The 26,045-nt window shown below is 47.3% G+C and overlaps 1 protein-coding gene across 1 annotated transcript in view; it reads left to right on the top strand.

Moving 5' to 3' along the window:
* RNFT2 (ring finger protein, transmembrane 2) overlaps positions 1-25,640 on the top strand; it is a 28,412-nt gene extending 2,772 nt beyond the window's left edge. Inside the window, exons 3-10 of the mRNA XM_079956893.1 lie at positions 3,261-3,739; positions 6,360-6,436; positions 6,927-7,027; positions 10,409-10,562; positions 21,480-21,629; positions 22,164-22,229; positions 24,585-24,686; positions 25,491-25,640. Of these exons, the coding sequence (XP_079813019.1) occupies positions 3,261-3,739; positions 6,360-6,436; positions 6,927-7,027; positions 10,409-10,562; positions 21,480-21,629; positions 22,164-22,229; positions 24,585-24,686; positions 25,491-25,625 (1,264 nt within the window). The 3' untranslated portion in view covers positions 25,626-25,640. The remainder of the gene's footprint in view (positions 1-3,260; positions 3,740-6,359; positions 6,437-6,926; positions 7,028-10,408; positions 10,563-21,479; positions 21,630-22,163; positions 22,230-24,584; positions 24,687-25,490) is intronic.
* The last annotated feature ends 405 nt before the right edge of the window (positions 25,641-26,045 follow it).

Here is a 26,045-nt window from a genome sequence, read left to right as displayed (position 1 = left end):
CCCTGATCTCCATTTTATTCCCACAACAATTCGAGGTTAGGCTAAGAGGATTGTTCACAATTAGGCAGGCCCCAGGTGCATTTTGCACCTGGCTATTGGCCATTTGCGACCAAGTGAAGATGCCTGGGTGCCAGGATGGCTTCTGATGTCTCCACCATCTGGAGGTGCCTGCCTGGGGATCATCGGATCTTGCCTGTTTTCACACAGTTAATACCCCATCCTATAGAATTCTATCTGTTCTATTTTACCTGCACAATCAAAATTTCAGGAACCAAGATGTTTTTTTCTGTGCAGCTTGAGCGGGAGCAGTGAACAACGTGATAGATAATTGTTGTAGCTTGTCTTCACCCCACTGCCCTGCTCACAGTTGCGAAGAATATTCTAACATTATTGTCAGGTGGAGTTGCGGTTGCTCGGGAGTAAGCAGGCAGGACTCTGACCTGTGTTTTACAGGCTTTATTTTGGTGCGGACTATTTACAGTGAAGAGCCCCAGAGCTCATGTCTGGCTCAATCGCTAGCAGAATCCGGGAGTGGTCTTTTTTTGTACCTCCCCCAACATAAAAGTTTTGTTACCCCCAACCGTCTCCACCGCTCCCTGCGCCCCAGGCTACTGTGCAGGATGGGTGATGGCAAGGGCGTGCCTCCCCCCCCCCTCCGGCTTGCTCAGGAGCAACGTTAAGGCTCTCACTAGCATTCTCTGGTCCTTGCACCTCTTCTCCACTGGAGGTGGGGCTTTCCTCCTCTCCGGAAGAGGAACTGCTTCGCAAGATTTTTGGAGGCTCCCTGTAACACAACTGCCCTTCTATTTCTCGCCTCTGAGCTGATGGCAGTTCCTTGACAGTTATGAATGGTTCATTAAGAAAAAGAGATTGGAATCAGCTGATAGATATGTGGACTGTCCCTGGATCAAGTTAGTTTTCTTCTTTTAAGTTCTCAAAGTTCCGAACTTAGCTCAAGGTTGTCATCTGAACTAGTCAGATGTTTAAATGAGAATCAATCACAGTCAGTCCATCCTTTGAAAAATAAGACTTTAGAGCCATCTTGCCCCCAAATGGCAACTGGACATTCTGTTTTGGTGACTGTAACAATGGTTTACAGAGCCATTTGGTGTCTAACTTATGTAACTGAGTTTCTAACACTGGCTAAGAGACAAAAGACTCTGGTCCAGAGTCACCCAATGTGCTTTGTGGCTGAGTGGGGATTTGAACCCTGGTCTGCCAGATTTTAGCTGAGCTCTCTAACCATTACACCACACTGGCTCTCAGTGCTGCCTTAAACAACACATAGGTTTCTAAAAGAAAAGGTGGCTCTTTATGTATCCAAGTGGACCCAAACCATGTATAGCAGGAATGGGGAACTACGACCCCCACTGTCCCCATGATGGCTGGGGCTGATGGGAGCTGGAGTCTAACAACATCCAGGGGGCTACAGGTTCTCTTCTTTATGGCCTAAGCCTGCAGACCTTGCAGCCTGTTTTCATATGAGCCCTTATGTTCTATGGAAGGCGTGGCCTGAAGAACATTGCTGCAGAGCCTTCTCGGTGGTGGCTCCGTACCTATAGAACTTGGTGCCAGTGGAGGCCTCGCTGTCACCCTCAATTCCCTCATTGAGCAAACTGGTAAAAACAGAACCCTTTTTGGACTCGGGACTCGGCCTGTGCCTGTGTTGCTTTGCCTGTTGCCGTTGCACAGAGTTTTGTATACGCCGCTTCATCACAAAAGCCTCCAAGAGGTTTTGTTGCATTTCTTTTAATTGTGGGTTGTTGGTTTAAATATTTTCTTTTAGACTTTTCTGTGCTGTTTTTGACTGGTTGCTGGCAGATTTCAGAGGTGCTATTGAAATGGCTGTGGCGGCAAAATTTTAAAAAATCCATGTCACAAAGCAAAGTCAGCCGTGTCAGGTTAAAAGGAACCATAAATGCACAACTGCTCCCACCCCCCACTTAAAGATAGAAGTCTTTCTGCCAAGCCTTTCTTGGGTGCCTCCTATGGGAGTGTTACCCTAGAGGACCCCCATAGTATTGGATCGGGCTGCTGCGACCTCGCCAGGCAATTGAGATGCTGTGTACGTGGTTCACCTGTTCCTAGGAAAGAGCATGGAGATGTCTGTGTTTGTGATTTATTTTTTAATTCCTGAGCCCTGGGAGATCCGATTAGTTGCCCCGTTAATTTGGAGGTGGGGGCATAAAGCCACATGACAAAGTATCTTGCTAACTGTTTTATTTCCCCGTGTGTCTTGTGTGTGAACCTAGCCTTTGAGGAGTAGCTATAAAAATATCTGAGAAGCAGTGGCTTTGTGTGACTTGGGAGATGCTTGGAGTCGCTAAAGTGGTCCAGTGAGGCTGGTGAACTCCATAGGGGGCCTGCCTGGCTGCACACATCGTTTCTAAACTTGGAGGAGTTGGGGCGCAGGGGATGGATCCACAACCGGGAGAGATTTCGCAGCTCCCATGTGTCTCTTTGTGGCTTCAGACTTTTGCTGATCATCTTCTTCTTTTAACAAGTTTTGTTTTGAAAAATCTTTCTTCTCCTCCACCTCCTTCTTCCAATTACTTTCTCAATCCCCCTCTAAACCACAGTCCCGAGATGATTTACCCGTGTTTTTCGCACCATAACACTCACTTTTTTCCTCCTAGAAAGTAAGGGGAAATGTCTGTGCGTGTTATGCAAATGGATTAATCCGTTCCAGACTTTTAAAATCAACCCCTTAAACAGGAATTTAACATGAATTTTACTAACGAGACCATTGATCCATAAAATGAAAGCAATAATCAATGTACTGTACTATAAAATAAGTAAGACAGTATTGTAGATGATTAAAATTCAGGTTTTTTTCTTACCTGCACTGATGATAGTCATTGTTTGGATGGGGGCTTTTATCCATTTCCACAGTCACACTATCAATCAGTAGCTGAACTGGGTTCCACACAGTCACAAAAACAATTTAACCGAAAACTGTAAAATAAGTAGCAAAGACAAAAGCACCAAACTTAATCCATTCTGGAAGTCCGTTTGACTTCCGAAATGTTCAAAAACCAAGGCACAGCACAGCTTCTAATTGGTGCAGGTGCCCCAGAAACAATAGCCACATCAGACGTTTGGCTTCCGAAAAACGTTTGAAAACCGGAACACTTACTTCTGGGTTTTCAGCGTTTGGGAACCAAGGCGTTTGAGTACCAAGGCATTTGAGAACCAAGGCATTTGAGAGCCAAGGTACCACTGTATTATTACTTGGATGTATGTGTGTGTGTTTATACTAGAAGCCGGAGTCAAACCATCTCCTCCGAGACGAGTGTGGATGAAGGCGGCATTTTCGAAGGTCTCAAGACGGAAGCTCCCTCCCCGCAGCAGCTTTTCTCTGGACTGGGGGGCATCCCGTCGGGCACCATCGCAGCCACCCCTTTCCAATCCAGCTTGGTCCTGGGGTCCTCAGCGGGAGGCGGGGAGGTGTTCATCCAGATGCCTTCCTCGCGGGAGGAGGGGCCCAGCCGGCCAGAAGGAGGTCCCTTCCACCACCGGCAGCAGCCCCACCACTACCACCACAGCCACCAGCGCGGTTCCTCCCTGCTGCACATGGCCGGCGGCGACCGCCACGGACACACCGAGGAGGGGCCTGAGGATCAGCCTGGGACACCAGCCCCTGCTCTTTCGGAGCTGAAAGCGGTCGTCTCCTGGTTGCAGAAGGGACTCCCCTTCATCATGATCCTCTTGGCGAAAGTCTGTTTCCAGCATAAGCTTGGTAAGGTTCGACGCTTGGAGCAAATGTAAGAACTTGGTGAGTCCAGCACAGTGGTATCTCGGGTTACATACGCTTCAGGTTACATACGCTTCATGTTACAGACTCCGCTAACCAAGAAATAGTACCTCAGGTTAAGAACTTTGCTTCAGGATGAGAACAGAAATTGCGCGGTGGTGGCATGGCGGCAGCGGGAGGCCCCATTAGCTAAAGTGGTGCTTCAGGTTAAGAACAGTTTCAGGTTAAGAACGGACCTCCGGAACGAATTAAGTACTTAACCTGAGGTACCACTGTAGTGTAGCAGCAAATCCAGGACTTTGGGGCCCTTCATGGTAGTCACAACCACACACACCCCTCTGTGATTATACAACCTTCCAAGATCATACAATAATCTTACAATACAGTCGTACCTTGGAAGTCAACACCTTGCAACTCGAACGTTTTGGCTCCCAAGCGCCGCAAACCCGGAAGTGAGTGCTCTAGTTTGTGAATGTTCTTTGGAACCCAAAATTCTGACGCAGGTTCTGCGGCTTCTGATTGGCTGCAGGAAGCTCCTGCAGCCAACTGGAAGCTGCGTCTTGGTTTCCAAACGTTTTGGAAGTTGAATGGACTTCCGGAGCAGATTCCAAGGAACGACTGTATAAAAATAGGATACACTTTAATCAATGGACCGACTGTAGGATGACACTCGCTGCTTTTGTCTGGATAAATATGACAACATTTGAAATGAGTTTATACAGAATGAAGAAGGCTATTGACATCTACATATGTATTAGGATAATAACACTACAGTCGTACCTTGGAAGTAGAACGGAATCCATTCCAGAAGTCCGTTCGACTTCCAAAACATTTGAAAAAAAGTGCGGCTTCTGATTGACTGTAGGAAGCTTCTGGAACCAATCGGAGGCCGTGGAAGCCCCGTTGAACATTCGGCTTCCAAAAGAACGGTCGAAAACCGGGTTTTAATTGTTTGGAAGCCAAAACATTCGAGAACTAGGCTGTTCGACTTCCAAGGTACGACTGTATATCAATTTATAAGAATGTATGGGAGTAAATTTCTTTGCATTTTTGTACGTATTACCCCCCTTTCTTATACATATCTTTTTCTTTTTTCCTTCTCACTCCCCCCCCCCTTTTGCTCTGAATTACTTTATTTCTTTATAATTGATTCCCCCCAATAAAATATTCATAATCAAAATACAATAATCTTAGAATCATGCAATAATAGTAGTTGGGGATGCATTGTGATGATCACTGCAGATCTCAAGGGGTCACCGTTCAGCGAGGTCTGATATTTCCTGTGCATGCACACGGGCTAGTGGTTTGGAGTGCTCCGATATCTTCTTTTGAAGTGACTTCAATTGTGTTTTCCTTGAAGGTCCATTATATATGTAACAGAACTTGTGCACCATCCCCTTGAAACTGAGGCACCTGGTGCTTTCAGTGTTCCTAAATCTTAGCTTTGGGGGCGTATAGAACAACTCATTTTGGGGGTTCTTTCCACACACCTTCTCCAAAGTGACCCTAGGAGCCGATCCTCTGTGGCTGACTCACCTCCTTTCACTCCGATTGGCTCCATTCAGCACAGTGGGTGAAAATAATTAATCTCAGTGGATTAAAAGCTACTTTCGTGCTGATTGGACAGCTGTAAGCCCCTGGAGACAAGGACCCTACTGGAGACATAGTAATGGTGTCTTTGACCCCCTGCAGCCCTGGACCACTGTGCCACCGAACACATCAGAAGAAATATTCTGTCCAGGGGCAAAACTAGGCTTTATTTCACCCAGGTCAAAGACCCAGTTGGGCACACCCCCCAACACCCTGTGTATTTGCATACACACACACACACACACACACACACACACAGAGGTTGGGAGCCTCAATGGCATCTCTCTAGAGGCTTCACCTGGGGCAAAAAAAACCCTGGCTAGCCCCCCCACCCCGCTGTAGCTACAGTTCTGATTCCCATCCACACTCCTGCTCTCAGAATGGTGACCGAGGATTTGGATGGGGTTGGTTGCTTCCCCTGTGTAGGAGCACAGGATGACATGGCTGCTGTTTGTTGTGCTAGATCAGGGGTCAGCAAGGTTTATCTTGCCTGGGCCGGATCAGTCCCGTGGAGATCCCTCCGTGGGCTGGATCGCGCATGTGCCCGCTGTTAAGTTGTGGGTGAACATAATCAAACGACACAGCGATTCTTTAAACAGCTCTTGTTTATTCACAGGCCAGAACAGAACTGAACTGAAGGGTTCAGCCAGCCTGCTTATATAGAGCTCCACTAGAACGCAACAGTAACCATTTTCTGTAACTATCCAATCACTGAATGTCACTTTCGATCCCTTATTTGCATATGTGGACCTGAACTATCTACAGTATCCCCCTGCTGGCCCAGGGTGAGAACTTCAGTACATAACACCCGCGATTTTCGGCGTCTGTACAGACGTGGTTTCAGCCACTGTGGAAGTGAGTCGCAGCGGTGGTTTAGTGCAGTGGGCAGGTGGCTCGGTTTGGGGCAGCTCATGGGCCAGTCAAACTGCCTCCACGGGTCGCTTCCAGCCCATGGGCCTTAGGTTGGTGGCCCCTGTGGTAGATATACAGGTTGTGTTTCTCTTTCTCTCTGTAGGAATTGCTCTGTGCATCGGCATGGCAAGCACATTCGCATATGCAAACTCGACTCTCCGAGAACAGGTGTCCCTGAAGGTGAGTTGCAGAACAGGGATGCCCAAAGGGTGCCTCTGGACAGTGGTTGGTGGTTGGCAGTGGGGTGGACGGGTCTGAAGGGAGATCTCTGGACTCCTGGCATAATGAAGCCCAACGGCTAAGAGGACTAAGATAGGTTTCAAACCAATAGGAACATCCTCCATAGAAAGGCACTGGGAATAAGCAGTGTCAAGATCAGCTGAACTTTGCTGCTTATTTTTCTGTGATTACATAACAAAAAGTGTGGGGTTTTGTTTTGTTTTACATTATGAACTTCCTTAGAACTGGAGAGGACCCATCCCTGCCCCAGGGAGTCTACAGTCTAAAATTCACCACAGGCAATGAAAGCAGAGACAGGGATAAGTAGGTTCAGCAGTCTTGGAGTTCTTTTTTTCATACAGCAAGTTGGTAGTCCTCATGGTGGCAGAGAACTATCTTTGGAGTTTCTGGGATTACATATTGGGCTTTTTGTTGTTGTTGTTCTCCTCAGGAAAAGCGGTCTGTGCTGGTGGTGTTCTGGATCCTGGCCTTCCTCACAGGGAACACCCTGTACTTGCTGTATACTTTCAGCTCCCAGCAGTTGTACAACAGGTAAGCAAAACGGCTTGGATCCGCTGCATTTCAGAAGAGCAAGGAGGGATTGAATGAAAGGGGGAGAAACATTATTATTATTTGCTTGTGTGTGACTGGAAGAGACTTGGAGAAAGCTCACAGCCAGATAAACAAGGGTGTGAGAACCTGCATCCCTCCAGGAGCTGCTGGACCACAACTCCCATTATCTGTGACCATCGGCCTTGCTAGCTGGCACTGATAGGAGTTGGAGTTCTCCAGCGTCTGAAACATTGGAAGCTGCCTTGCACCGAGTCAGACCACTTATTCACCTAAATAATAATAATAATATTTTTTTATTTATACCTAGCCAGTGTTTCATTTCCTTCCTTCCTTCCTTTTTCGGTAAAAAATAAAAGGTGTCCCCATGCTCATATATTGATGAAAATGTGGGTGCCAGCACAAAATGGCTGCGATGAGCGACAAAACAAGAGGTGTGTGATTACTGCCACAAAAAAGGCCTGCACCTCAGCTCAGCATTGTCCACAGTGACTATAGCTGTTCAGGGTGCTGAGAGTTGTTCGGAAGACCCCCTATTCTCCCTATTCTCCCTTCACAGAGCTACAATTCCCAGGTGCTTTAACAACCAATCCTTCTTCCCAAGGAAGTTTGTTTAGGGTGCTGAGAGTTGCTGAGAGACGCCTCCCCGCCACCGCCATATTCCTCACAGAGCTACAATTCCCAGAATTCTCTGGGAAAGGGGACTGACTATTAAACCACTCCTGGAATTGTAGCTCTCTGAAGAGATTTGGAGGGGGTGTCTTCCTAACAACTCAGCACCCTGAACAAACTACAGTTCCCATGATTCTTTGGAGGGAAGCAATGGCTGTTTAAAGCGGCGTGAGGCTGCTGGTGTAGATGGGTTCCAATGTGCAAATCATAGCACTGGGCTGTGCGATCTAAAATAAGGCCATCTCTTAATCTGGATATTCTGGGCCCTGGATGAGAATCCGCAGGTATATTTCGCAAAGCTGAGTGATGTTTGGCATCAAATTGAAATTGGGGGTGGGTGCCTTTTGGCTAGGAAGGGTGGCTTATCTTCACCTCATAAACTTAGAAAGCACAGACATCAGCCTGGATCTTGGGTTGACTTTCTCTTTGCTCAGATTTGCTATTTTGTTTTTGTTTTTCTTTCCGTTTCCCCGATCTAATTTATTTGTGGATTCAGTTGTGTGTGTCTGCCTGTTTGCTTTTTTTAAAATCAATTTATTTCATTCCCATCTCTTTGTTGCTGGGTTTTCATTTTGGGAGGTCTCTCATTTTCAATTGTTTTTTGTTTTTAGGGTTTAATTTCCATTGTGATGTGCCCATATTGTGAGTATTTTGATTTCTGTTTATCCCAATCCATTCGTTTATTTACTTCGCAAACAAGCCGGTTGATGCTCCCACCCAGCATGAAACCATATCCCGCAGTCGCTGCCTAATTAGGAAGCAAAGCCAGAGCTTAACTGTCCTGGGAATGTGATGGGAATGAGGCTTCAGATTGTTCAGTTACTTTCAGAAGTGCGGGTGCAACTCTGCTTGCAGAAAGGGGTTTGCCTGGGGTTAAAGCAGATAGAGCAAAGGACCTCCAGATTGTCTGTTGGCAAGGGAGAAAAAAAGGTATCAAATGAGAATTCCCTGGATGCCAAGGTCCAGCTTTGGAGCAAGTACAATGGTACCTGAGGTTACATACGCTTCAGGTTACATACGCTTCAGGTTACAGACTCCGCAAACCCAGAAATAGTGCTTCAGGTTAAGAACTTTGCTTCAGGATGAGAACAGAAATTGTACTTTGGCGGCGCGGCAGCAGCAGGAGGCCCCACTAGCTAAAGTGGTGCTTCAGGTTAAGAACAGTTTCAGGTTAAGAACGGACGTCCGGAACGAATTAAGTACTTAACCCGAGGTACCACTGTACTCTTTAGTGTGAAAAGCCCAGCAGAGATTTAAAACCATAAAATATGCAGCAAAGTAAAGTGTGGAAATATAGGCTGTTGGACTTTTAAAATTTTCTATCCAAATTATGTACTTCCTGCTAGAAACAATTTTGCTATTTTCTTTACAAATCTTTCTTTCTGTGTGATTGCAATGGTGAGAATTCCCCTCTCTAGCTAGATTCACAGACCACACTCTGCAGAACAATAGACTTTCAAAACAACACTAATGTCTCACATCATATGTAGCTGATATATAGAAAAGGCTTTAGAACACGAGAAAAGAGACAATGCTCGTACTTTTGTAAACCTAAGAAAAACTTAATTAAAAAAAAATGTGTTGCGAGATTTCAGTCTCTGCCTTTTCCATTGAGAAGAACATTCCTTGATTCCTTTTTTTTAAAAAATGACAAATTCAGAACAGTATTACAACAAAAGTATTGCATGCTTAAAAATACAAATAGTCGTTGCTATAGTTGTAAGTGATCAAGACATTATCAACAACTTTCTCTAGAAAAATATGAATTTTTCCATCCATGTCCACCCCTTTTATTCTTTTCCTTTGAATAAAAAAACTTACTGATCAACTCCTGCCATACCAATCAGACACATGTATACTCAGAAGTAAGTCCCATCAAGTTCAACAGGGCTTGAGTCTAGATAGATTGATCTAGGATTGTGAGCATAAGGTCTTTTTGCATTTATTTCCTTTTCTATAGTGTGCCGTCTATATTGATTTCAGGCTACTATTTCATTTTTCCACTGCCTATTGGAAAATCTCTTTTCTCAAGAATTGTGCGATAAATATGTTAGTTCCTGCTTTGCTTTCTATTGCCTTTTACAATGACTTTGCTTGAATGTCATGATAAAGCTATGTTTTAGCACAGGGGTCAGCAAACTTTTTCAGTAGGGGGCCGGTCCACTGTCCCTCAGACCTTGTGGGGGGCCGGACTATATTTTGAAGGGGAAAAAATGAATGCATTCCTATGCCCCACAAATAACCCAGAGATTCATTTTAAATAAAAGGGCACATTCTACTCATGTAAAAACACGCTGATTCCCGGACTGTCCGCAGGTGATTGGGCCAGATCCGGCCCCCAGGCCTTAGTTTGCCTACCCATGTTTTAGCATGATGGGAACAAACTAGATTCCTCCCGGAACCCTGCTGCCCAGCAGTCTCATCCATTCCCCCTTCTGTTTCTGCAACATCTGGAATGAATTTAGAAGCTTTGAATTTTCTTGGGTTATCTAAACTGAGCAAACTGCAGTTAATCTTAACTCTGCTTCTCTTGAAACGAGCCAATTTCAAACCAGGGTTTAGGAAGCTGTATCTTTGTAAACCGCTTAGTGGACTGTTTAAGTGAATTGGTGTGTAAAGTGTTCAAACAAACAAACAAATAAACGAATGAATGAATGAATGACTTGTCTCTTCCTGCCCTGCCCATTTCAGCCTCATCTTCCTGAGACCCAACTTGGAGAAGCTGGATTTCTTCGATCTGATGTGGATTGTGGGGATCACAGACTTTGTACTCAAATACCTCACCATTGGTTTGAAGTGTCTGGTTGTCGCGTTGCCGAAAATCGTACTTGCCGTGAAATCAAAGGTAAAGAGACAGAGAGTCAGAGAGAGAGTTCTGTTCTCACTCTGATTGGGATGCAGATCTTATTTTTAAGATGATTTTATTTTGTTTTTTGCTTCTGCATGGAGAGGGATCTGGTGTTGTGGATCAGGCGAGGGCTCCCATCCTTTTCGTTCCAAAGAGTTTACTTATCCGAAGAGTTCGTTTATATTCTGCTATTTAAAAAACAAATAAAAAATCAGAGCGGTTTGCAACAATTGTACATGAAACCATACAATAAAAACCATACGAAAAAGTTAAATTCAGAAGCCATCTAACTATTATGCGTGTTGTTAATTGCCTCTGTAAATCAGACAGGATGGAAAAGCTTTCAGCACGCAGTTGAAACAAAGGCCACCTGCTGGATCTCTAGTGGCAGCGTGTTCCACAAGACTAGGCTGTCGACATTAAGGCTCAGTTTCTTGTTGTTGTCAAATGAGCCTGACCAATTGGGGAATGACCAGCAATGCTGCTGCAGATGAGCTCCCAGATGATCAAGTTGAGATTCCTGCACTGAAGGGGGTTGGGCTAGATGACCCTTGGGGTCCCTTCCAACTCTACAATTCTATGATCTCTAAGTAGGGCTTGGATGGTCCCCTTCCTGAAACCTTGGGGAGCCACTGCCGCTCAATATGGACCACAATGAGCTTAAAAAAAGTTTAAGTATAACTTTATGAAAAATCCAGAAGCTTTTCTACTAGGGATAACAGACACAGGTATAACAAAAGAAGATCAGAAAATATTCCTCTATGCCACAGGAGCGGCAAGGATCCTAATGGCTAAAAACTGGAAAAAAGAAATTGTGCCAACAAAAAAGGAATGGCAAGACAAACTGTTAGAGTATACTGAACTGGCTAGATTAACAGAGGCAATTAGAGATCACACTAGACAAGAGTTTCAAAAAGCATGGGGAAAATGCAGAGAACACTTCACAAAACAGTGCCCTAAAATACATACCTGGACTTGGTTCGATTAATGTCTGCAGGAGACTTTGCGGATATTAAAGTTATAATTAGAAAAATCTTAATAATTATTCATAAAGGAAACAGCTTATAAGAAGTAAATAAGGAGGTCAGATACAGGATAAAGGAAGTCTTTTATTTGGTTGTTTGTATTGTTGTATGTTATGCTCACTGTATGTTATGTTCACATTTAATGAGGGTGGTTTTCTGTATTGGGGGGTGGGGGTGGGGGGGTTTATGTTACGTTGTAAATAAAATTTCCAACACAGTGAGCTAGACAGACCAATGGGCTGGCCCGATAGCTGCCTACTTAATTCAGCCTTTTGTTTCAAGCCATGAGAACAGAATCTTTCTGCAGGGAGGAAGGGTCCAAACTTAGTGGTATAACACCTGCTTTTCATGCAGCAGGTCCCAGGTTCCACCCCCAAAGGAATCTCGAGGTAGGGCTGGGGAACGCCTCCTTGTCTGAAACCCTGGACGGTCACTGCCAGTCTGTGTAGACAGCACTGGGCTAGATGGACCAAGGGGTCTGGCTCAATGTAAGCAGCTTCGAGGTCAGAGGCACCAACGCTTCTGAATACCAGTTGCTGGAAACAACAGGAAATGGAGAGATGCTTTTGTGCTCGGATCCTGCTTGCTGGTTTCCCATTGGGGCGCCTGGTTGGCCGCTGTGAGAACAGGGAGCTGGGCTAGATGGGCCACTGGCCTGATCCAGCGGACTCTTCTTATGTTCTTAATGGAATTAGGAAATGAGAAAATGGGGGTGATGGTGTGGCCGTTCTCCTCCTTTGCTCCCCGTTTCACCTTTATCCCCCCCCAGTTTGTACAGAAGCACTTTTGTGCGGGAGACAGATGGGGACCTCTGTGTTAAGCGCACACAATTATCATCCTTCAGCCGGTGCTGAGATTTCAAGCCAGGGGATCAAAGTAATTCTAAATGGGTTTTGCGCGAGTAGGTGTGGTTGGAAAGGTTTGTCCCTAGATGCCGGGGTACTTAAGAAGAAATATTAATTTACCCCTGGCCGTCGTCCAAGAATCTCGCCACCCTCCCCCTACCACAAGCCTCTGATGATCATGATTATTATTATTATTTTATTTGGGGAGATTAATGGGCTGGGTCATGGCATAATCCAGCTTGGGGAGCGGGTGATGGTGGTAAAAACCCATCCAACATGCAAACGATGCAAATCGTCAGCCCAAGACAAATTGCAGAGCTGGAAGAGGTTCACAGCCTTTGCTTGCTTGTCTAAGAGCCGTCCCAAGTCCTCATTAATCCTTGTCCCAGAGAAGAAAGAGACTGTGCCTGTATTTTTCAACCACACCAGGAGGCTGGTAAGATTGCATCTGTCAGGGCCCCCCTAATGGCTCGCAGCACAGATGCCTCATTTTGAAAATACTTTTTCTCTTTGTCGAGACGCTGATCATCATCTCAAGTTGCCGTCTTTCTTCCTGCCGACCTTGAAAACAAGACCCTCTTGAGTGCTAAGCTGAAGACGGTGTCTTAAAACCAGCCTTGCGCTTGTGTGTTCTCACTGGAATTCGACATTTTAAAACCATTAGCTTTGTATGAGTTTTTAAAATCCCTTAAAAAAAGAAAAAAGAGGCAAGCTTCTAGATCTCATGGTCTTTGAGAAAAGACAGAAAACCTATGTGTTGTCTCCAGCCATCTGCTGTTTTGTACATAAGGGCATGAGGTGAGCCTGCTGGATCAGGCCAATGGCCCATCTAGTCGAGCATCTTGTTCTTACAGCGGCCAGCCACATGCCTGTGGGAAACACGCAAGCAGGATTCGAAAACAAGTCCACTCTCCCCTCTTGTGTTTTCCAGCACATGCTATTCAGAAGTGTTGCTGCCTTCAACAATGGAGGCAGAGCATAGCCATTGTGGCTAGTAGCCGGGGGCAGATCTACTATTAGACTAATAATACTTAATCTTGAGGACCCTTAATCCTCGAGAGGCCCCAGAAGACCACATTGCTTGAAATTTTGCTTGAAAAAGTACATCATGCATGTATATAACATTTCCCCAATTTCCCTTAATTTTCACACCCACCCTACCCGCCCACCCATCCACATATAACTAAAAAACTATAGGTAAAGGTAAAGGGACCCCTGACCATTAGGTCCAGTCGTGACCGACTCTGGGGTTGCGGCGCTCATCTCACTTTATTGGCCGAGGGAGCCGGTGTACAGCTTCCAGGTCATGTGGCCAGCAGGACTAAGCCACTTCTGGCAAACCAGAGCAGCGCACGGAAACGCCGTTTACCTTCCCGCTGGAGCGGTACCTATTTATCTACTTGCACTTTGACGTGCTTTTGAACTGCTAGGTTGGCAGGAGCAGGGACTGAGCAACAGCAGCTCACCCCGTCACGGGGAGTCGAACCGCTGACCTTCTGATCAGCAAGTCCTAGGCTCTGTGGTTTAACCCACAGCGCCACCCGCATCCCAAAAAACTATAAGGCATAGGAAATTTTTATTCACTCCAGTGACTTTGACATGTGAGATAATCCAGTACAGCATCTTTAATACAAATCTGTATGTATGTATGTATGTATGTATGTATGTGGTGATCTGTTGTGGAACAACCCCATTGAAGAAGATGGCAGTGGCTACCCAGGCCTCCTTGCTGGCTGTGAAGGGGGCCCCTTAACTGTTCAGGCTTCAGGCTCCCAAAAATGTACGTTTGCCACTGCTGGTAGCCATTGATGACCTCATGCACCTCCAAAATTTGCCTAATCTTTAAAAAAAAACCTCCAAATTGGTGGCCATCACTGCCGAGTTCTGTAGTTTAACTCTGTACTGCTGCACAAAGAAGTGCTTCCATTTTACCTGTCGCAGATCTCCCCAAATTCAGCTTCGTTGGACATCCAGGAGTTCTAGCGTTAGGAGAGGGAGGAAAACATTTTCTCTATCTGTTTTCTCCGCGTCACATCCAGAGGCTAGCATGCACCAGGAGGAAGAGGAGGCGTCTGGCATTTCCCAAATTTCCATCATGAGTATTTCTGTTGCTTGCCTTAAAAAATACTAATCACCCACACCCCTCAAGCTGTCGCTCCTTAGCGGTGTAAATGAAAACCTGCCATTTGCCGCCCGGAGAACAATAGGAGCCTCGAGGAGCCACATGGCTCTGGCCGTTTTAATTTACTTTAATTCATTTTCTATTGAACCCAAATGGTATCTGCTTGTTGTGTTGTTTTTAATGGAGGGCGTTTGGGAGAGGTGTAGCCAAGGCCCTCTTGAGGGAAGAGAGGGCCGCAGCTGTTTCAAAGCGCTCCAGCGCTGTGTCTCTGGTATCCGTTGGGCTTTTCAGGTTAGGGATAACTGCGGTTTCTTAAAGGTATGCCAGGGAGGGAGGGAGGGAATGGTTGTTCTCACGCAAAGTGCCTTTGCATGCCACCACTCAGCGGCGACTGTGACCCTCAGTACCTTAAGGATCGCATCTCCCCATACGCATTGACCCAGACCCCGTGCTTGTCATCGGAGAACCTTCTCTCCGTCCCCCATCCCAGAAAGCTTTGGAGAGTGGCAACAAGAGAACGGGCCTTTTCTGTGGTGGCCCCCTGATTATGGAATGCTCTCACCAGAGAAGCTCGCCTGGCGCCATCATTACATGACTTTAGGCACCAGGCAAAAACAATTCCTCTTTACTGATGCCTATGGCTATTAAATAATCTATGGCTTGTGATAGTGTGGGGAAGAGGACTGTTATTATGATATTTTATTATTAGGCTGTCAGTGTGATTTTTGTTATGTTTTTATCATTGATGTTCTGTAATGTACGGCTGCCATATGTCTGGGATTTCCTGGGCATATCTGGGATTCATCTGTTGGAAATAGCGTCCGGGCGGAATATAAAAAAATCGGCAAAAAATGTCTGGGGAAACCTGGGCGTGTGACAACCCATGTCGGAAGTGTTGAGGTTTTTTTAGCAAATTTCCTTAAAAATAGCTGAAAAACTTCATTTTGGGGGGAGATTTTGCTCCCACCCTTAAAAAAAGAAAAGATAAAGCTCAACAACTTTGCCCCCACCCCCCAAAAAACCCCTTTGTGTCTGGATTTTCTCATTTTGAAATATGGCAACCCTATGTAATGTGTTTCTTAATGTTGTATACTACCCTGGGATCTTCTGATAAAGAGTAGTACAGTATATAAATTGAAATGATGATGATGATGATGATGTTACATCCATTGTGCAGTGGGCTTCACTGGTTGTCCTTTCTAAGACTCTACTTGGAGCGAACTGCAGTTCCTTTGGGGCACCCCCATCCCAGTGGTGGGCGGAGCCAGAGGCCAGAGTAGGCGGAGCACCACTTGTGAGTTTTGACCTTTGGGGAGCAGTTCCACACACGCTTGCGCACCCCTCTTGATCCATCTGGATAAGCAGAGGGGCTGGGAAGAGCTCAAAGAGTCAGGGAGAGTGTGAAGCAGGGCTGATGAGAAGGGGTGTGGCCTAGGGAAAGCCCTGAGGGCCAGGTAGAGAGGCCTGAGGGGCCACATTCATACCCCAGGCCTGGAGTCCCACACCTCTAGACCTAATTATGTTATTGGGGTCCTCTCTTCAGATAGTAGCGTGTGGAGGAAAGGCAGTCACCTTAGATTTTGAGACCCTACCGCTCATTCTGCTGAGCGCCAACCCCCGATAGCTGCCTCCAGAGTCCTGCCTTGATGGTGCCACTCTGGTTTGGAAAAATGCCTGGCCTGTATGCTTTGTTTGTAAACACTGGTAGAAAATGTGAATTGATCGGCGGGATTGTGCGTACTTCTCAACCGATATTGATCCATCGTCTCCCAAGCCCGGGGCAGGGGTGTGATCCTATAAATATGTTCCAGTAATAAAAATATGGAATATTTTCTCACCTGAAAAACCTATTTGGGCAGAAGATTTAATGGAGAGGGGACGAGCCTGTTGTTGATCAATCTACTCACACATATGCCTGCGGATCTCTGTCTTATACACATATTCACAAAAATGCCTATTCTGTAGACTTAGCAATGCCGATCAGAAGGTCAGTGGTTGCGGCGCTCATCTCACTTTATTGGCCAAGGGAGCTGGCGTACAGCTTCCGGGTCATGTGGCCAGCATGACTAAGCCGCTTCTGGCGAACCAGAGCAGCGCACGGAAACGCCGTTTACCTTCCCGCTGGAGTGGTACCTATTTATCTACTTGCACTTTGTCGTGCTTTCAAACTCCTAGGTTGGCAGGAGTTAATATAGAATAGGACGTCCCTATTTTCATCGGAGAAATGTTGGAGGGTATGCCATTACCTGGTGAGCTGGCCGGACTAGGCCTAAAGACAAAAGTAACGCCGAAAGACCTGCGAGTCCTTCCTCGCTTTGCACCTACAACAGAGGAGAAGGGAGCCGAGAGGACTTTGTGCAGGCCGCCTGCCTTGCCAAACGCCGCTGACAGCCTCCTCATTAGCAAGTGGCTACCCCCTGCGAAGAGCCGCACGCTTTGCTCCAGAGCCTCCCTTCTAATCTACTAAATGGCCTGCGCTTGGGATCTCAGGCTGTTGCCATTACAGATTTGCTCCGCGCGATGGGCCCCTCGGGAGGCGGAGGCGGGGGGCGGCCGGGTCCTTGAGTAAGCGGCTGGTGTGACCTCACTCGCTTTCCCGAGGGATATGAGATCATCCGAAATGCCGAAGCTCTCCAAAGCCCTTCGATTTGCTCAGCGAGAGAGGGAGAGAGCGAGGAGGACAGCTTTGCCGGGTGATCTCATCCTGGGGGACCCCCGGGGGGGAGGGAGGGAGGGAGGGGGCCGAGCCTGCTGTTCTCCTCCAGGACCCTAATGGGCTTAATCCCCCTGGTTTTCGCTGGCAGCAAGGAGCCAGTATTGGAGAATGGATGGAAATCGGCCGTGTAAACACGTTTTACCTCTTTTCTTTTAAATGCTTCTCAAGTCTACAAAAGGAGCAGTGCGAATAACTCCCCCAGTATATAAATTCAAGCTTCTCCTCTGCTGGGGTGTGTGTGAAGCCCCCTGTTCTGGGAGGCAGAGGGGGACTTGGGAGATTTAGTCTGTGTATTCTGTATGAGAATTGCCTCTTATCCTATGTAATTTTAGCAGATTTGATGGTGGTTTTATTGTCTATGATTGACAGTGTTTTCGGATGATGCCATGGCCTTTGGCTACTGCAGTAAAGTCTACATTGATGACATAGGGATCTCTGGTCAGGCCATAGGTCTATCTTTCTTGGTGCTGCCAACTCTGGCTGGCAGCAGCTCTGCAGGATTTCGGACAGGATCTTTTTCCAGCCCTGTCTTGGGGGTTGAACCTGGGACTTTTCCCATGCAGAGCAGGTGCTCTAGTGCTCAGATGTGCCCCCCCCCAATAAAAGTTCTAGTCCTCATGGTTCTGAATAATATCCACCACCTCTTTTGCCCACAGAAGGTCCCAGGATCTGCCTGGAAACCCCCGGAATAGCTAGCAGCCAGTATGGACAAGACTGAACTAGATGGACCAGTGACCTGATAAGGCACATTCTGACGTTCTTAAGAGAAGGGTTGTAGCTCAGGGGTTAGGGCATCTGCTTTGCACGCAGAAGGTCCCAGGTTTGATTCCTGACATCCCCAAGTAGGTCTGGGAGAGAGAACTGCGGCCAGGCAGTGTCGCTGAGCTGCAGGTGGCTGGACTCAGTATAAGGCAGCTTCCTCCTGAGCTGCCCGGTGGGCTTTAATAACAACAACAACAACAACAACAACAACAACAATTTATTATTTATACCCCGCCCATGTGGCTGACAACAACAACAACAACAACAACAACAACAACAACAACAATTTATTATTTATACCCAGCCCACCTGGCTGTGTTTCCCCAGCCACTCTGGGTGGCTTCCAACAAAGTATTAAAATACAGTGGTCTGTTAAACATTAAAAGCTTCCCTAAAGAGGGCTGCCTTCAGATTTCTTCTAAAAGTTTGTAGTTGTTCTTTTCTTTGACATCTGGTGGGAGGGGGTTCCACAGGGTGGGTGCCACTACCGAGAAGGCCCTCTGCCTGGTTCCCTGTAACTTGGCTTCTCACAGTGTGGGAACCGCCAGAAGGCCCTTGGCACTGGACCTCAGTGTCCGGGCAGAACGATGGGGGTGAAGATGCTCCTTCAGATATACTGGACCGAGGTCATTTAGGGCTTTAAAGGTCAGCACCAACACTTTGAATTGTGCTCGGAGGGGGGCCACTAGGTGGCGCATCGGAAGATGGCTGACAATAACATCTCTCCGACCCACACGAGGTAATTTGGAGGCTATGATGGGGGTAATTAGCCTCCTTAACCCCCCCAGGATTATGGGGGGGACGGACCTTGCCTGCTGTGCCCTATACCACCCCCGAATTTGTGGGGGTGGGGGCACTAGGCACAAAGCCCTCCTGTGGGATTTTCGGCACTCCTTGACGCCGTCCCCGATTCGCGCCGCTGGTTGCAATGATCTTTAAAAGAAATAATTTGGACATGATTAATTGAACATACATCAAGGAAAAAGGGGAGTAAATACTGCTGACAGAAGAGATCTCTGATAACAAGACAACAATAAAATACGAGAAGAACGTCAAGATACGGTAATGACTGAGGGGGGAGGGGGGAAAAAACCTGCCTCTACCTTTTTATGTGATTTAACAAGAATCCCCCTCCCCTAATGAGTCAGAAATTAAGGACTTAAGCTGTGGATTTAAGGCTGTGTGGAGATAAACTTTTGATCCAAAGCAATGTTTCAAGATGAAGCTGGAAAGCTAAGAGTTTTGGAGTGACGCAGTCAGGAAAAAATGCCGTTCGCCATTTTGTGAGGCATTGTGGGAGCTCTTGGGTCTGGGAGGAGAAAGAGAGAAATAGAGTTGTTTACATATCGTGAATCAACTCCTCGGTGGGACTTAAGAGCGACAAATGCCAAAATTTACGATGGATAAAGTGATGTTATCTACGAAGGAGATATATGGAAACCATCTGGACTTAGTGAAGGAACGGGAAATCCACACAGGATTATTACACTTGCTATCGGCTTAAGGAGACTAACAGAAGAGATCGTAAAGGAAAAAGAGAAATTATACGAACAAGATATGATGTGGCAACACCAAGATAAGACTGGATAGAATTATGAACTTTGTTTGGACTGATTGGGACTGATTTGGACATTAACGCAGTAATAAGAAGATGATCTGAATTCCCCTTTGGATCTTGAAGTATGGGTTCCCCCAACAAAATTTAAAAATTTGGCTTTGTAATTCGGAATTTATATGATGTGATTTAATTTGATGTGATTGGCCAGTTAATAAAAATTATTTAAAAAAAAAAGAATTGTGCTCGGAAATGTACTGGGAGCCAATGTAGATCTTTCAAGACCAGTGTTAAGTGGTCTCGGCGGCCGCTGCAAGTGACCAGTCTAGCTGCCGCATTCTGGATTAGTTGTAGTTTTCGGGTCACCTTCAAAGGTAGCCCCACGTAGAGCGCATTGCAGTAATCCAAGTGAGAGATAACTAGAGCATGCACCACTCGGGCGAGGCAGTCCTCAGGCAGGTAGGGTCTCAGCCTGCATACCAGATGGAGCTGGTAAACAGCTGCCCTGGACATTTTAGTTGATTTGAGCCCTCCCCACAACTTGAGCAGACTGGGCACCCTCTCCTCAAACATCTGGAGGGCCGTAGAGGTAGGAGAAGGCTGGGACAAAGGCGAGAGGCACAGCACCCCCTGGGACTGGAAGATATGACGACTGTATTTTTGAGCCGCCTTCCTCTTCCCAGGAGGCCAGCCAGCCAGGAGGTAAACACTGATCTAAATTGCTTTGCAGGTCCCGCAGCGGTTTGCTCTGTTAAAGCCGAGCGCGTCGGGACAGATGCACGGGAAAAGATCCTGGTCCTGGGTTTTCAAAAGGGCCTGAGTGCTGCCTGCCAGGCTGCTGAGCTCCTGCGAGTGGGTGAGGGGGCCTGGGAGCATAGCTGTCAATGTTTCCCCTTTTTAAAGGGAAATTCCCTTATTCCGAATAGGATTCCTCGCAAGGAAAGGGAAAAGTTGACAGCTATGCCTGCAAAGCAGTCCGTCGTTCACTCTCTTTATTTCAACACTCAGGGACCGATGCTCAGAAAGAAACTTCATACGAATGTAGGAAACAATCCCGATCAAAAGAAAATAGAAAACCATAGCCATGGAATTACTGATAAATGTGCCGGTATATTGTATTGTAGAGTATCTGGCACAGAAAACAAAATTAGTGGCCCAGGAGGGGAGGGAAACGGAGAAGCAGAAGGCGCAGTTTGTTAGCTTTGCCGAAAGACAGGCTTCATCCAGCCCCCCACCCCACCCCGAAATGTGCTAGCTGGTCAATACAGGAACAACAGTTTTAGAAATGGGTGCCTGAGTTTTGATTGGTGTTTTCCTCTTCCCTCCTTGTTCCTTTTCCCTCGTGTGTCATGTTTTTCTTTTAGATTGTAAGACTGCAGGGGCAGGGACTGTCTGGTTGTAACAGATCATAAGTAAGCCACCGGGGGAGCCTTTGGGGCTGAAGAGCAGGGCACAAATTCTTTAAATCAGGGTTTCCCAAACTTGGGTCTCCAGCTGTTTTTGAACTACAATTCCCACTGGTCGTGCTAGCTAGGGATGATAGGAGTTGTAGTCCCCAAGTAGTTGGAGACACAAGTTTGGGAAACCCTGCTTTAAATAAACAAAATCAGAACTTCAGATTAACTCCTAGCAAGTTCTACATACAGAAAACACCTGTTCAAAAACTCTTTCTTTCCTTAATATGATATGCTTTAAACATGGTCCTTTGAAACCTCAGATGCAGTGGCAAACCTGTTTATAGATTTAGTCCAGGTTGCTGCAGAGGGGTGTATGTGAACAGTTGGGTGTAATAAAGGAATAAATGAACTGGGCAACCTGGATTTGCTAGTTCTATGGTTCCAGGTGATAGCCTGGAAGTAGCCTTACCTGAGTTTCTATCTCTCCTACAGGGCAAGTTCTACCTGGTCATTGAGGAGCTGAGCCAGCTGTTTCGCTCCCTGGTCCCCATCCAGCTGTGGTATAAATACATCATGGGGGACGGCCCGTCCAGCAGCTATTTCCTCGGGGGGATTCTCCTGATCTTGTACAGCCTCTGCAAAGTAAGTGGTTGACCTGAGGGTCAGGGATGGGGAAAGCTTTAGGCCACTTACAGTCTAACCTACCTCACAGGGTTGTAGTGGGGATTAAATGAGGAGGAAGGAGAACCAGCTGCTCCACTTTGAGCTCCTTGCAGGAAAAGTGGGATATAAATGTAGTATTATATTTTTATTTTATTTTTTTAAAAATCCCATCAAGTCATGAGAAAAACCATTTTCTGCTCGAGACCCTGGAAAGCTGCTGCCAGCCAGAGTAGTAAACATTGGTCAAGATAAGACAAGTAGCCTGATCTGGGATAAAGCAGCATTCTGTGTTCCTTTGTGAGGACGTCAGCGCCCATTCACACTGCGCTAGAGTGCAGGTTTAGTTGCCAGTGTTGGTTTTATCAGCCTCCCAGCGGGCTGCCATTCAACAGGCGAAGCTTTGATCTTGCTTCAGAGAAAATGCTGTCGCTTTCCTTGAAAGACAGAAATAGCACCTCCTCCCCCCCCCCGCCCCCTCATCCTACGGTGAATTTCTACCTCTTTTTGTTCCAGTCTTTTGACATTTGCGGTCGCGTGGGAAGTGTGAGGAAAGCACTGAAGGTCCTTTGCACCCCCCAGGTATGTAGGCAGCTGCTTTGCTTTCCTATAATTAAGATAATTGGATGCTTCAACAATGGCAAGGAAGAGCATCCATCGGAGCAGCAAGTGACTGACGAGGTTCGCTGCAGGGAGCGCGGGGAATTTCTAGCATTGTGCCGGTTAGGAAAGATTTGAAGAGTCCAGCTAAGTTAGCACATCCCTGGAAATCGCAGGAAATTATTCTCGGCTGTATTCGACCCAAAGCAAGCAATGAAAGAAGCAAAGGCCGCCAGTGCTTAAATGTATAGACAAAGGCGGACAGACCGGCTCAAATGTGGCCCACCAGCCCTCTCTACCTGGCCCTCAGAACTCTCCCTAGGCCACGCCTCCAATCCCCAGCCACACCCCTCACCAGCCCTGTTTGACAGCCAAGTGTTTCTGCCCTGGCTGGATACGTGGCCTTGAACTCTGGCCATGCCTCTTGCCCAGGCATAGGCAAACTCGGCCCTCCAGATGTTTTGGGACTACAACCCCCATCATCCCTGACCACTGGTACTGTTAGCTGGGGGTGATGGGAGTTGTAGTCCCAAAACATCTGGGAGGGGTGAGTTTGCCTATGCCTGCTCTTGCCTCTCTGGATGGGAGAACCAAGGAGGGTGCGTGGGGAAGCCATCCCACAAAGGTAAAAAATTACCGTATTTTTCGCTGCATAGGGTGCACCTAGTTTTGGGAGGACGAAAACAAGAAAAAATTATTCTGAATCCCAGAAGCCAGAACAGCAAGAGGGATTTGGCTTCTGGGATACCGTGTGGCTGTTGTGGCTTCTGGGATAACCGCGCCAAGCCTCTTCAGGGCAGCGGGATGAAGGCTCCCCCTGCCCGAAGAGGCTGCACAGGGCTAAGGAGACCCTTATGTTCCTCCTCCGGCTTCCAGATCAGGCGCGTCGCCGTGAAGCCAAGGAGCCTGCATTCGCTCCATAGGATGCACACACATTTCCCCTTCATTTTTGGAGGGGGAAAAGTGCGTCCTATAGAGCGAAAAATACGGTATATTTGTTGTACCACCCACCTTTGTCCCTGGCCCTTAGAAAGTTGCCCAGAAGGGAGTGCGGCCCTCGGGGTGTTGTAGGGATGTTTTGCATTGGAGTTACTTTCATGTGGGCAACTGCCCCTATGCCTCACATTTGAGAGGCGGTGCAGTATAACAGTGAAGAGTGTCGAGCTAGGGCCTGGGAGACCAGGGTTCGAATCCCCCTCAGCCACGAATCCCGCAGGGTATCAGGGACTAGACAGAGGAGGAATGGTGGAGACCTCCTGCCCAGACTGAGCCTTCCAGAGAAGAGGAAGACAGTACAGTGGTACCTTGGGTTAAGAACTTAATTCGTTCTGGAGGTCTGTTCTTAACCTGAAACTGTTCTTAACCTGAGGTACCACTTTAGCTAATGGGGCCTCCCGCTGCTGCCACACCGCAACCGTGTGATTTCTGCTCTCATCCTGAAGCAAAGTTCTTAACCCGAGGTAATATTTCTGGGTTAGCGGAGTCTGTAACCTGAAGCGTATACAGTGGTACCTCGGGTTACATACGCTTCAGGTTACATATGCTTCAGGTTACAGACTCCGCTAACCCAGAAATAGTGCTTCAGGTTAAAAACTTTGCTTCAGGATGAGAACAGAAATCGTGCTCCGGTGGCACGGCAGCAGCAGGAGGACCCATCAGCTAAAGTGGTGCTTCAGGTTAAGAACAATTTCAGGTTAAGTACGGACCTCCGGAACGAATTAAGTACTTAACCCGAGGTACCATTGTATAACCTGAAGCGTCTGTAACCCAAGGTACCACTGTATAGATATACAACAGTGGTTTGCGGGAGGCCATAGCTCAGAGGCAGAGGAGGAGAGAAGCTGGGAAATAATGGGGGAAGACGAGGGGGAAGCAGAGCTGGAGCAGCTGGCTGAAACGTTATCACTAGAAAGTATTCCAGACCCCTCTTTTCCCAGCACCCGGTGAGCATTGAAAGTAGGAGAGCAAAGGGCTCAGAGTCAAATGGCCCTAAGCGACCACTGTAATGGGGGTGGTGCTGTTAATGATTGAGGAGAGAAGTGGGGTGGTGATTACTCCGAGCAATGCTATTACTCCAAGAGGCTGCTTTTCTCTGTGAAGATTGAATAAAAGACCGTGGTAAGAATTCCCCTTGTTATTTGTTCCTGGCAGCCTACTGTGGGGGGGGGGGGAGGATCGGATTCCCTGACACCCGACACGGGGTGACCCAGCCTGTGTGTCGCTGCCTCACAGGGTTGTTGTGGGTATAAAAGACAGGGGAGAAGGCAGGATCGAAATGTCAAACTGAACGGTGTCATCCTGTCATTTTGACTACATGCTTCTGCCTCCTTTTTCCAGACCTACGGGGTCCGTGCCACCAGCCAGCAGTGCAGTGAGGCTGGCGACATCTGTGCCATCTGCCAGGCTGAGTTCCGGGAACCCCTGATCCTCTTATGCCAGGTAATGCGGACTGGTTGGGTGCAGGGCAGCCTGGGCAAAGTGGCGCTGTCCTCACCCGGCTTGCTAAGTCGCCTCTGGGCTTAGTTTGCCAAACTGGGGGGGGGGGGGGGATGATCATACAAATTGCAGGTGTCACAGTGGCACACAGACACGCACAATGGCACTTTCCATGAAATCTTGCTCAACATGGGGCTTGAACGCACGACGCCGAGTTTAAGAGTGCCATGCTCTTGATTTGTCTGGGAAGAGTACACTGTTAATTCCTAATACTGAAAAGAGGGTTTTTTGTCTTGCAACAGCCGGGGGGCGGGCGGGGGGCATTGGACAAGCTTAGATCCTAATTACTTTTATTTACTTTAGTTTTTGAATGCCTGGGAAGCTAGCCCCCCCCCCCCCTTTGCATATGTCAACACTTTGAAATTCATTTTTTTAAAAATAGAAGGAAAAAATAATTGGGGATAGGGTAAAAATTTCAGCCTCCTTAGAATTGGGCCCGGCGCCAGCAGCAAGCAACCTCGGGCACCTGCCAGCACCCACCAGCGCTCGTGTCTTTGTGGCTCCCAAGCAGCAAGAAGTTACTAGTCAATATTTTTTTATTTTAAAAAAATGAATTTCCGCACAGTGCCACAGAGGGGCGCTCGTTCAAATACTCTGGCGCCCCTCCTAGCGGTCCTTTCCATTGCTACATGCTCGCTGCTTCCTGCTCATTGTATACCATCCTGTATTTTCAGCACCGTTTGCCTCTGCAGAAGGTCCCGGGTTCCATAATAATGACAATAACCTTTGCTCCTTTTGCCTATAAAGCACGTCTTTTGCGAAGAGTGTCTCTGCCTCTGGTTTGACCGGGAGAAGACCTGCCCGCTGTGCCGCTCTGTGGCCGTGGAGACCTTGCGGTGTTGGAAAGACGGTACCACTTCGGCTCATTTCCAGGTGTATTAAACAGGATGAATAGAATGGCGTCTCTCTCTCTCTCTTTCTTTCCTTTTCTCTTTCTCCTTCTTTGGTGGTGGAAAGAAGGAGCATTTGCCTGCATGCTTACCTGAAGTCATTTCAACCCTGCTCCCCTCCCGTCTTGCTGGAGCCTCGCATCTTCTCTCAGGACCTGCCAGGAGCTGTGAAGAACGCCCTCCCTTCATACATTTGATGTTTGCGTTGGCCTCTTCTGCTCAGAGCCAACTAGGCTCTTAAGGGAAGGGAGGGAGAGCATCTGCTTTGAATGCAGAAGGTCTCTGGTTCAATCCCTGGGATCTCTCCCAGGAGGGGGCTGAGAAACATCCCCTCTGTTTGAAACCCTGGAGGGTTGCTGCCAATCCGTTTAGGCAGTATTGAGTTAGGTGGACCCAAGGATATGGGCCAGCA

This window comes from Podarcis cretensis (genome assembly GCF_951804945.1).
Source record: "Podarcis cretensis genome assembly, chromosome: 16".
Taxonomy (NCBI): Eukaryota; Metazoa; Chordata; class Lepidosauria; order Squamata; family Lacertidae; genus Podarcis; species Podarcis cretensis.
The sequence above is the reverse complement of the archived record's forward strand: the minus strand, read 5'-3'. Positions and strand labels throughout refer to the sequence as shown.